The 12,655-nt window shown below is 51.5% G+C and overlaps 1 protein-coding gene across 2 annotated transcripts in view; it reads right to left on the minus strand.

Annotated features, from left to right (window-relative positions):
* The window catches only part of LOC138808308 (guanine nucleotide-binding protein subunit beta-like protein 1), a 62,430-nt gene that overhangs the window by 10,039 nt on the left and 39,736 nt on the right, over window positions 1–12,655 (minus strand). For both annotated transcript variants that reach the window (XM_069994348.1, XM_069994350.1), the window contains 3 exons: window positions 11,701–11,863; window positions 6,720–6,818; window positions 3,470–3,685 (listed from right to left, as the gene is read on the minus strand). In XM_069994348.1, coding sequence (XP_069850449.1) covers window positions 3,470–3,685; window positions 6,720–6,818; window positions 11,701–11,863 — 478 coding nt within the window. The remainder of the gene's footprint in view (window positions 1–3,469; window positions 3,686–6,719; window positions 6,819–11,700; window positions 11,864–12,655) is intronic.

Consider the following 12,655-nt stretch of genomic DNA (forward strand, 5'->3'; position numbering starts at 1 on the left):
GCCTCATTATTACTTAAAGACCTAAAAATACTACTAGCTGTAAATCAGTCCCTGCTTCAAGGCTGTGGGCCCTGCCCCAAGCGTGGGAGGAAGAATGGGGCCTGCGGACCACCTGTAGCCAACAGCAGTCCAAGCCCAAACCCAGTGGCTTGTGGTAAAGCCACCTCATAAGGCAGGCATGGGGCTTGGGCATCATCAATTGTCTCGGAGCCATCTGTGGGCACTGGCCTGAGCAGGTAGCCCTCCTGGTCACTGCCACAGCCCCTGGTTGAAGCCCTGGCCTGGACTAGGACCCTCCAGGAAGGATCTCTGGCCACCAGTGGCTCTTACAGCACATGACCTCAGGTGCCAGGAATGCGCAGAGCAGCGGCCATCTGGTTCTGATTACCCACGCTCTGCTGCGGGAACCGCGTCCACGGCTCTGCTCCCCAGCGCCGCCCAGGAGAGATTGATTTGGGCTCATTAGAGGTTTCAGCAAGAGGACACAAGGGAGGCACGTCTATACCCACGTGGCTCTTAGGCCAAGACAGGCAGCCATGTTGCAGTGCTCTGTCATGGGTGAGGACCCTATGAATGCTGAGGGCTCAAGGCCACCTCCCTTGCCCCTGATGGGAATCTGCTTTGTTCTCATAACTCAGTATTGCTCCCATGGCTTGCCCCACTGATTACTGTTCCACCAAGGGATTTCCCCAAACTTCTCCAGCCTAGTCTCCAGCCCAGAGTCTTAATCTACTTGCTGACCCCCTGCCCAGGTGCTAAGTGCCCAAGCTCCTTGCAAACAAGGTAGGAGACTTGTTCAAACATTAGATTTCTTTCCTGGGCCTGCCAAACTTACACCATAATAAACTCAGACTCTTTGAACACTCAGCTACCTGTGACCCTGCCCCCCAACCTTTATGCCTCATGTCTCCTGACTCTCCTCAGGTCACCATGGATTCCCTCTTCAACTCTGTTAAAGTTGATCTGGTCTGTTGAGATTGTATTCTTTTCTTCCTTTACTCCAATATCCTTGTGACTCAGTTTCCTAACAGCCCCAAGAATCAAGAACCCCCTCAGATGGTTTGTCTTGGCAACATACCCCAATTCTTTTTCCGCAGAGGCCTGGGTTTTACAGAACCTGGAATCTCCAAGGCCTCTGGGACTAGGGCTAGACATGACACCGGATGAAACTACACCAGGCCTTTATCCAATCTGCAGGGTCACCCTCTCCCTCCCAACAGCAGTGTGCTCAGCTGCAGGGGGGAGGGCCCCCCTCCCCTTTGATGTGTATGGCTCAGCCAGACCCTACCCAGCACCAGCCATCACCCCAACCACTTCCAGGCTGCAATTTCTGCTTTCCCTTCTGCTTTAACTTTTCAATTCATTAGTGGAGTAAAAGTTCATCTCTGGACTGCAACGTGCCTCATAAATTTAAATCTTAAGTTCCAGCAGCTGTTTCCCAAACACTCCAGAAGAGACCAAACAGATCTAGGCCAGGAGAGCCCCCTCCCAGGGAGCCTGTGCTGGGTACAGGAAGCCTGGGTAGGGAACTGCACAGCTCTCTTGGGGAAGTTGCCTCGGTTCAACCTTTCACAGTCAGACAGATGAGGGTCAAGCCATAGGGGGACCAACACTGGAGCCTATGGGTCAGTGCTGCTGTGTCCCCACATCAGGCTTGAGGAGTAGAAGGAAGAGGTATGAGGGAGATGCCCATGCCCACTGGCTGGGCTTAGCATCTAGACACAGTAGTTCAGGATTCTGCACCCAGAGTGGCTCCATCCAGTGTTCTATAAGCATCTTGGCTTTCACCCCACCCCCTCTCACACCAAAGCCCACAATTCCAAGGGCTGAGAGATACCACCTGCCTTGGGTAGAGGTGTGAGAAACTGTTTCTTCCAACAGGGTCTCTGTGGGTTTCACTACACACTGATGGAAGGATGGGTGGACAGACAGGACAGCTCCACTCCCAATCTACTGTGTGCCTGGTAATCAATTGTCTGCCTCCTAGGCTAGTCAATGCCCAGGAGGTGTGTTGGATGCCTGTTTGGCTGGTAGACTCCATACTACCCTTCTTCCCCTTCTTTACTGGGCTCTGTAGAAACCCTGGCAGGGACACCAGGCCAGCCTCACTGCATCCATGCTGAGGCCTTGCTGTGTTCTCTGACACTTGGAGTACTCAGGGTCTGCCTGCAGACCCAGACATGTGTCTCATCTTCTCAGGCACCCCTTCTAGCTCTTCTCTCTTGCTCAGAACTCCTCCTCTGCTGCAATCCTTGCCCCCCTCTGTCCACTGTCCTTACTTGTCCCTCTCTCAGCATGGCCTTATGATGAGTCCTCGGTTGTACCATGGGTTTGTGAATATCCACAGGGCCCAGGTCCTGCTCAGTACCACCCGAGTCCAGACTTTCACCTAGGATACTAACCCATCACATGCCTCAGGGACTCAAGTGGTACCCACTCAGGATAGCTGATCAGCCAAAGTCGCACCCACCCTCCCCGCTGCAGGGTCCAGGCTAGAGAATGCCAAGGCTACTGGGAAAAGCTGTATATGGAATATGTGGACTACCACACCAAGATCCTTTCCTCAGAGCTGTCGCCCAGAGTCCTAGTAAGGCCAGAGTGGGCCTGCAGTGGTTTCTGCTGCTGAATACCATACAGGAGCCACAACTCCCACCTGCCACCCTCTCTTACCAGGGCTGCTTCCCAAGTGGCACCGGGAAGTCAAAATCTATCTTCTGAGGCGAATGACTATTCCGTGCCTACACCAGACTCCCTAAGTCACCAGGCCACTTTCTGAGGGCCCCTGGCCTGTAGCATGATAGACTCACACCAAAGCAAGGCCTGGATATGTGTCATACTGCCCCACCTTGAACCAATGCCCCAGACCCTACTGGGTAAAACTGCCATCCTGACAACCCTGTAACTGCACACTACAACCACAGGCCTAGGCCTGGATATCTAGCAATTTTCAGCTATACCAGTTGGATAAGGCACAAGAAATTGGGGGAGACCTCTAGTAACCCCACTCAGCTCTGAGGCTTCACACATGCCTTGAGGGGGGTACCTTCCTGCTACCCCTGAGTAACAACCTCCCTAGAGCTAGCTTGAAGCCTACCACTGGGGGGGCTATATCTCTGTGCTTTCCATAGTGGAGGGTTTTTTGATTAATCAGTTCCTTTACTGACCGAATTCCTCTGAGCTTTCACAAAGGGGTTTGGATCTGCCTGGACTCTACGTGCCTTTCTCCAGACGGACTGACATGTCATCTGTGAACCCGTGGTCTGGGAGAAACCCAAACCATGTGAGTGCAGGGCCACGTCCACATGCCCTTCCTCCTGTACTGGCTGAGGACAGGCCCGCCAGCACCACCTCCGGGTGATTAATTAGCCAGGGATCTGCGGCAGCTCCTCTTCATGCCTAAATATTGTTTCAGCCTATCAGACTGTTAGTGCAGAGCAGGATAAATGAGACCCAGGGCCCGTGCACTGACCTGCAGGGATGGCTGCCCATCCAGGCTCCAGACAGCCAGAGCCTTGCCCGCGGAGCCCGAGACACCCCTGGCCTTCTGGGAGTCAAAGTCAAGGCCCATAACGGGTTCTTCATGGCAGGAGACTTGGCTGCACACCTTCCGCTCCGAGATGTCCCACAGGGCCACTGATCCATCCTCATACCCAGCCAGAAGGAGGGGCCGGGTACTGAAGTTGGCCTGTGGAGAATAGAAGAGTGAACAGCTTCCAGAAGGGCCCTGACTCCAGTGTATTTTTGGGGAGACAAGCCTTGGGCTGCATCTTCTGCCAGGTCTGGAGTAGCATGGCCCTGTCAGGGAGCAGTTTCCTTTGCTTTCCACATGGCTTGGTAGCCTTAAGGCTTGCTCTGCACCCCCTCTCCCCCCACAATGCCTTTCCACACATCTCCTTTGATGATTGACACCATCAGCTTTGGTCTGGCAGAGCTGCTGGGGGGCTGGAGGGCACAGCCCAGAGAGGCCAGCCGAGCCCCAGACTCACATGGCTGTAGCACTTCTTACCAGCTCTGAGAACCTACATCCACTTGCACAGGAGCCAAGGGGAAGCCCTGGGTACCCATTATCCCTTGGGTTGCCAGGGATCCATCCTCTTGCCTGCTCCCCAGGGCCAAGACTGAAGGCCACTCCTTGTTGAGCCTAGTCACCTGTAGAACTCCCAGGCAGGAAAATCACAAGCTCTAACTTGGTGAAAAATGAACTTTCTGGGCTTTGTCAGCGTGTCTGCAGAAGCCCCCACCCCTGAAAGCCTGGTGTGTGTGAGACTCTAGCAGCCTTTGCTACCATGATGAATGAGGGTGAGGGTCAGAGGGCTCTGTGCCCCAGGCAGACGCTTCGTTTATTTAGCCTCTGGAATAACTACAGAAGAGTGCTGCAGGATCCAAATCATCCTAGGCGATACAGCCATCAGTCCCAGCACTGACCAGTGGTTTAAGAGAGACTTCATGCTGGGCTCTGGTGGCTCATGCCTTTAATCCTAGCTACTCAGGAGGCTGAGATCTAAGGATCACAGTTCAAAGCCAGCTGGGGCAAAAAAGTCCCAGCTAGGGCAGGAAAGTCTATGAGACTCTTAACTCCAGATAGCCACTGGAAAACCAGAAGTGGTGCTGGTGGCTCAAAGTGGTAAAACACTAGCCTTGGGCACAAACATTCAGGGACAGAGCCCAGGCCCTGCCTGAGTTTAAGCCCCACAACCAACAACAGCAAAAAAAAAAAAAAAAAGAAGAAGAAGGAAGGAAGGAAGGGGGGTGGAGAGAGAGAGGGGGAGGAGGGAGGAAGAGAGAGAGAGGGAAAGAGAGAGAGGGAAAGAGGGAGAGCGGGAGAGAGAGAAAGTTAGTTCATATGGCTGAGCACGGAGGTCTGAGTTAGCTGCAGGCCTATAGCATGTGTCCCACAAGCAACTCTAATAGCACAGGAGCCAGGGCTCAGTGTTAGAAGCTGAGGCTGAGTTTTACTGAGAAATGGCAATGGGCCCCTCTCATCATGAACAATGGTTCTGGCCAGTCTGCACGAAGCCTGTGGCCTCTGAGTTCCGCAATGAGGGCTATGTGTGGTAGTGCCATGGAGTGACCAGAGGAGGAACCAGCCTAGTCTGGAGGGTCTTGCCGGTACTTGTAGTCCTTACAGGCTGCCATCAATAGCCCAGCACCTGGCTGGTCACCCTGTGCTTTGCTACCTGTGCCCTAAATCCTTGATCTGGTCTCTGGCAGCTCTCCTGTCCTTCAGCTGAGATCTAGAGGCAAGGACTTGCTCTGAAGCCCTTCTTGTTCCTCGATGTACAGCTAAATGCACCACAGTAGACCAGAGTTGGGGCTTCCTAAAGTGGCCCCAAGATTCAGGGACTGGAAGCTCTATTTGAAGGCTCATGCCAACACTGCTACCTCAGGTGTGACTTAGATCCTGATCTTAAATCCTGGCAATAATGCTTCTAACGATGTAGGTTGGTTACTTTGAGGAGCAAAATAAAAATGTACTTGGCTGTTTCAGGGGGAAAAAATACTAGATCAAACCATCACTACATTCAGATTAATAAACTTACAACCCAGACCTTCAGACTTAGGGAGGGGGAAAAAAAAAGGAGTCTTCCTAGTTACCATAGGTGACTGTAGCTAAGCACTTTACCTAGATCCAGAGCACCATCAAAACTGATTTGTCCTTCTGTCAACTCGATTAATTACCATAACAAGTTTGTACATCCCTTTCTACACACTTTTTTCTGCTGGAATTTCTACGCAATTGCGCAACAAGCCATGTTTCCCTGGGAGCAGAATAGGAGCGGGTGCTGCCACAGGAGTCCTGTCCCAGGATGTGGGAGCACTGTGCTCACCCCCTTCAGACACTCCAGCAGGGATAGGCTAAGGAAGTAAGGAGGGGAAATGTTCATTTCCCAGAGGAAGTGCCAAGAACCCTCAGGGGAGCCCCATCTGGACCCAAAGAGGCTAAGGACCCAAGCTCTGCCTCTGAAGCCCAACTGAGTCCAAGCTGCTGCTCCAGGAACTCTGTAGTTTCTGGTGTTTCAGAAGCCCTCACCTCCTCCGTCTCCCCAATGGTTTCTCGCTAAGAGGCTGAAGTGGCAGAGGTGACACCCCAGGATCAGCTTACTGAAGATCCTGAAACTTCAGTCAAGAAATTGGGGTTAAAAAAAAAAGAAAATTGGAGTGGGGCAGGGGGCGATGTTAAACAGAGACAGACAGCAATAAGGGCCAGTGATCTTTCTATTCATATGGACAGACCAAAAAAAAAAAAAAAAAGGCTGGGCCAGGATCCTTGGGGGATGCTCTTCTCCTAGTGCTTGGGGGCAAACACTTCCAAATTGTAGATCCTGCCCTGTCTCTTCAAACCTGCACAGGTGAGTCACCATGTCCCTCCCAGCTCCAGAGGAGTCTGGAACCAGGGTGCTGAGGGGGAGGACAAGCAGCTGGCCTGACTGTCCCCCCCTCACTGCCACCAGCCAAAGGGGACCCTGTGGGGCCTATGAAGGACAATCCTCAAAGCCAGGTTTTGGGAGGCATTTATAGGAGCTCCTTAGATGCAGCAGCAGCAGTGAGGGAAAAACAGAAGCCCAGTCAGGGCCACTGGAGCCACAGACAGCAGTGTGCATATGTCCTCTGAAGGGCTATTACCCATTGGTTTGATGACAAATCAAACCCTGAGTGGGGCATGACTCAGGGCCTAGTAGGCGTGGCCGCAGGGCGTGGCTGGCGCACGCTCACCTTACCTGCCACAGCCGCAGGCACATGGGCATGCCTGGCTTGGCGTCTGCCTCCGGCTTCAGGGTGCACACTGACGTCTTGGATGGCATCTCCAGAATCTGAACCTGACAGTGAGAAAACAAGTTGATTTGGGCCCATGCCAAGCCAAGTCTCTGCTACACAAACAAGAGACTTTTAAGACGATTAGCCAAGGCTGCTGCGAGTTTCTGTCTGCTCTTCTCCCTATAGAGTTCCATGTCTCCTAATTAGGCTGCATAGGCTCAAGGGCTTGGGAGCTGCTGGGACTTGTGAAATCATTTGTGAGTGACCATTGGTCACCAACTGGTGGCCGCCTCTGGCCCCTTCCTGTGTTGCCATCTGGGCAGAGCAGGCCTGGAGCACTTGGACCTGACTTAGGCCACTCTCTTTCTTTCTCTCACTCCTTGTCTCTTTCCTGGTATAGGTTTTACACAGAAGCTACTTTGAATATATCAAATGGCACCCAGCCCCACCGTGGCCTAAGATATGAGCATAGTACACAAGGCCTGAGGCAGCCATGTTTGAATCCTGGCTTTCTAGTGCTTAAGTGTCTGGCCCACATAATTAGGCTGCTTTAGCCCTGGGCTCCTCTGTGCTTGGCTTGGAGATATGCCTTATAGTCCAGCTCTTATGCCAACTTGCCAACCTGAGTGGGCCTCTCATCCGGTGACTAGCTTGGCTTAGCTCAGCACCATCCCTAGGGGATGGCCCAGGCTGCCACACCACAAGCTAGAATTGGGCCCCTAGCTGTTCTATATGTTGAGTGCTTGGGCTGCCAGGGAGGACAAGCACCCCTCCTTTGAGCTGAGGAGTAGAGGGTTCCCACATGACACACTGCATTGCAGGGCCTGTTCAGTGGTTTCTGTGCCCTGAGTCTATGCTGCCCCAGTGCTTCTAGGCTAACCAATCTGTGCCCTCTGCCATGGCTGAGAACTGAAGGGGCTCTGCTGGCCTTGATCAGTGGAGTGGCTTTCTACCAAACACTGATGTACAGCCAGCCTGGAAAGAGAGGCCATGACATAGGGAATCCCCAATTTGTATATAAGAAATGAGAGATCCAGAGAGGCTGGGGTTTCTACTGGATGTGCTAGCTGGTGTGACTGTCTAGGCTGAGGGACAGAGTCTGACCTGTGCAGGTAAAAACTGCAAGGCCCTCATTAACTCACACTGGAGAGCATACCCAGGTACTCAGGTTCAAATTCTAACTCAGCCACATGAGTTATGGGGGGCAGTTTCTAGCCAGGGACATGGTCTGGTCCTTGATGAGTGTCCTGCTGATGGGCCCACTTCTGACAGAGGCACCTACTCTATCAAAATGTGGTGTTCGCTGAGCAGGATGCTCTCACCAGCGTCCCCATGTGGCTTGGCTGCTAATGGCCAGGCATTTGCCTCTGCTGAGCACCAGTGCACACTCATAGTTCTTAGTTTCCTCTGCTGCAGAAGTGAGTCTTGGAGTCCCTGCCTTTTTATACACATGCACACATGAGCAAACAGGCATATGCACATATGTACATGATACACATATGCACACGTGTGTACACAGAGAAGGCCTCCCTCACAGAATCCAGGAGCCTCCAGGTGAGCTGCCAGCAAGGACAGAAGAGGCAGCAGGGGCACCAATCCAGTGACATGATGAAGGGAACAGAAAAAATAAAAAACAAAAAAACCTTGAGTAATGGAAGCAGAATAAGGAGGGGCTGCCAGACAAGGAGCCATGAGAACAGGGAAAACACTGCTGGAATTCAGAGGTTAAAGGTCAGGGGGAATGACAAGAAAATTTGATGGCAAGTGTGGAGGCAGGTATGGATACCAGGACTCCTTATGGGAAAAGAAATTCAAAAACCTCTAGTAAAATGGCAAGGAAATGGATGGACCTAGAACAAATCATGCTAAGTGAGGCAAGACAAGCTCAGAAAGACAAACGGCGACTGTTTTCTCTCATGTGGAAGCTAGATCTAAAATATAACTGGACATAATAACCTACACAGGACTCTAGGCATTCACACACCAACAGTCAGACCTAGGAGAGAAACTCAAGGATGAGATTTTCCTGCACATTTAAAATACTATTTATTGAAATGAACTCCAGGAAATGGAAACATGGTTTAATGTTGTTGTTATTGTTGGTAGTAGTAGTAGTGTTTGTTTTTTCATTTGAGTTTTTTAGGGGAGGGCAAAAGGGGGAACACAGAAAGAGAAGAAGGAAGGGTGAACAAATACAATTATGCTGTTCAGTATACACTATGTGGAAAATGACCTGTGTAACTTGTGGGCTGAGACAGGAGGGGGAAACTGGCAGAAAGCAAAGAAAGGGATTACATTGTCCAAAAAAAAGAAAAAGAAATACACTCATTACTTGACACTTTAATAATAATAATGAAATTATGTATATTTTTCCACAATGCATTGTATTTTATTACTTATTTTGTTGGCTATGGAGCTTGAACTCAGGGCCTAGATACTGTCTCTAACTGAACTCTTTTGCTCAAGGCTAGTGCTCTACCACTTTGAGCCACAACACCACTTTCAGTTTTTGAGTGGTTAATTGGATATAAGAGTCTCACAGGGATTTTTCTGCTTTGGCTGGCTTTGAACTTTGATCCTCAGATCTCAGCCTCCTGAATAACTAGGCTTATGGGCATGAGCCACTAGTACCTAGCTACAATGCATTTTAAAATTATATATTAAAAAAAAAACTTAACAAAGTGGAAAGAAACATGGGAAAGAGGATGTCTAAAAATCGAGTCCCAGTTGCCAGAGCAACATGGGGAATCAGAAAAAGACAACAAGAGTGCTCTGCGATCCTTGCTGCTTTCTATAGAAGTAATAGCAAGCCAGGCATTAGTGGCTCTCACCTGTAATCCTAGCAACTCAGGAGGCTGAGATTTGAGGATCATCGTTTGAAATTCGTGAAATTAGCCTGCGCAGGAAAGTCTATAAGACTCTTATCTTGATAACCACCAAAAAGCCGGAAGTGGAGCTGTGGCTCAAGCGGTAGAGTACTAGCCTTGAGAAAAATAGCTCAGGGAGAGTGTCCAGGCCCTAACTTCAAGCCTCAGGAGTAGCGCACACATGCACATACACACACACACACACACACACACACACACACACACACACAGTAATATCAACATCAACTCCATTGCAGGGACTCTCCTTGTAGGTCCCACCATCACCATTGTGAGAAGAGCCATAGGTACGAGGCATGACCACAGCACAGCAAACCAGGGCTGAGCGGTGACCCAAACACCTTGAAGAGGAAAAGCTGCCCTGGGCACAGACATGTTTCTGGGGGTGAGGGTGGCACTGGAGGAGGCCCAAGTCACAAGTCTGCCCAGTCCACAGATGAATGGAGTCTTGGCCCTCTGTGAGCTCAGGAAGACCCCTTTGGTGGCAGTAAGGAGGGGCTCAAGGAAAAGGGTCTTAGGCAGGCCAGAGAGTGGGGGTTGATAAGATCTGCTTTCTGTCTGGGAAGAAGGATGGAGTGAAAAGCCAGGGCAGCCCCGGAGACCTGAGGAGGGAGCTGTGGTACTTCAATCCTACCCTAAGTGCGGGAGAACAGAGCACAGGGCAGACCCATGACTGCCTGGCCCAGGCTCCCTGCACAGGCCTCTGTGGGGGTTGGAGGAGGAGCTCCTGGCCTCCCTGTGCTCCCAGCCTCCTACAGACACCAGCTTTCCACCTGGCACCCAACTACAACTTTTGTTTCCAGAAGGAAAATGTTGGGTTTGGGCAAGTGTGGCCACCCAGACGGCCGAGCAGGGCGGGAGCATGCTCCCCGGGCATTGTTTGGGCACAGGCCAGCAATGCTTTTCCAGGGCCCAGTCTAGGCAGATTCCAGGTGGGAATGTGGAAAACAACAATTTTCCCAAGAAGTGCAAGGTCTCCAGGGTGCAGCTCCTGTAAAATACTGATGCGTCCTGTTCTGAGATTGCTGGGAGCCAGGAAGCGGCTTAAAACCAGGCGGGGACCTGCGGCCTCGAGGGAGGGAGGTGACAGGCTGATCTTGGACTGTACAGTGGCCTGGGGGTGTCATGAAGGACTGTTTAGCAACTACCCTCAGGGACAGAACAAATCCTCCCGAAGTTCAGGATGACACTGCCATTCAGGAAGAAGCAGGCTCCTCCCGTTCACATTAATAAAAACTTTTAACAGGTTTCTGGCAAATTGGCAAGAAAAATGTGTGTAGCTCCTAATTGGTGATTTAAATGCAATCATGAACAAATAAATGCCTGTTCCTATCTCATTATTTATGAACTAGATCTGCTCGGAGACAAAATGACTTTTCTTGGGTGGGGGCCAAGCTTAACGTAGTACATGGGCCTCATCTGCCAGCACCAGCAGGAGCCGCCCTGCCCAGGGCTGCCAGCCACAAAGGGCCCCAGGCCTGCGGGGGGGGGGGGGGGGGGGGCAAAGTGGAAGACAGGAGGTCCCCTCCCCCTCCGCCCTGACTGACAGCTCCCTGGAGCAAACTGCCCTGCACATAAACAAGGCCCAACAATTGTCACTCTTGGTTCATCTCTACTTTACCTTTGGCAGACCCAGGGTTGAGCCATAGCTCTGTCTTCCTCATCTGTGCCAGCTGTTGCCCTGGATTCCTGCTTCCACCCCCTGTCCTAGGCATTGTTTCTCTTCCTCTGTCCCTGGAGTCATGGGCACCCTAATGCAGCCTGACCAGTCACTATGATACCAATACTTCTGGTCACTGGCACCACCAGACAGTGACCTTTTGGCTCTCCATCCTCTGGGCATGCCTGTCCTGGGAGGATGGCTCATGGCCACACCTACATCACATACAACCAGAGGTGGAACCAGCCATGTATTGGCCCAAGGCCTCTGGAGCTGCAGTCATATGAGCAGACCTTAGAGTTCAACAAGAAATGTCATATGGTCTCATAGGTATGGTCTGCTTCCTCCCCAGGGGGCAGAATGAGCAGAAACAGGAGTCTCAGGAGGGCTGGTCCTTACCTCATCGGTGTCCTTTCCTGGCACAGCAAGCATCCAGTATGGTTGTCCATCAGCCAGGATGGAGCTCTTGCAGAATCCTACACTCTCCAGGTGCACAGAGTCCACGATGGCATTCCTGCCCTCTGCCAGGTCCCACAGGCAGAGCTGCAGGTCCCGGCCTTGACTGACAAAGCAAAAGGAAGAGGCTGAGAAACCCAGTGAACACTGAGCACCACTTGGACAAGCATCAGGCCCACGCCAGCCCAAAGTACGGTTTCTACATTTCTAGAGAGTGGCTTTGATAACCTTCAGATCGTTACAGATTGGAAGCCTCAGCCAAGGATTCTCTGTCTCTGTATTCATACCGAAGTGGGTATCCAAGGCACTGGTGCCAGGACACTCAGCAGACTGAGAGCTAGCCCCTGGCCTGCCTCTCACCACATTTCTGTAGTTCCCCATACCACTAAAGCCAAGTCCTGTCCCCCTCCTTCTTCTCCCTGTGACTTAGGTTTACCCAGTATTCTCACTCAGATCTTTTCCACAGTGAATTTTAAACCTATATTTACTCACAAACATGCAAATGCAATCCCACTGTCCTTGAACAGGAGTATAGCCATCCACACTACAGAACACCACCAGTGACAGAAAGGGGCTGACTGCTGACACATGTGACAGTCTGTAGGAAGCTTAGATGTGATCTACTAAGTAAAAAAAAAAGCCACGTCTAAAAGGCAACACTTGAGTGGCGTGCTAAAACAGCCATGAATGTAGGGACAGAGAATCACATGGAAAACTGCCACAGGCAACAGCTCTGATCTTGACAGGGCAACAGACTGCTCCATGTGGCCCTGGGGAGGCAGGGGCAAGACCACCTGTATGCACACTGTGTGCATGTTAAAAACATCCTACCAACCCGCCAAGCAGGATCAGAGGCCAGGAGGCCAGAGGGAGCTGGCCTCTCATTTTGGAAGAGGTT

The sequence above is a fragment of the Dipodomys merriami genome, unplaced genomic scaffold (genome assembly GCF_024711535.1).
Source record: "Dipodomys merriami isolate MVZ:Mamm:240054 unplaced genomic scaffold, mDipMer1.0.p SCAF_45, whole genome shotgun sequence".
NCBI classification, from domain to species: domain Eukaryota; kingdom Metazoa; phylum Chordata; class Mammalia; order Rodentia; family Heteromyidae; genus Dipodomys; species Dipodomys merriami.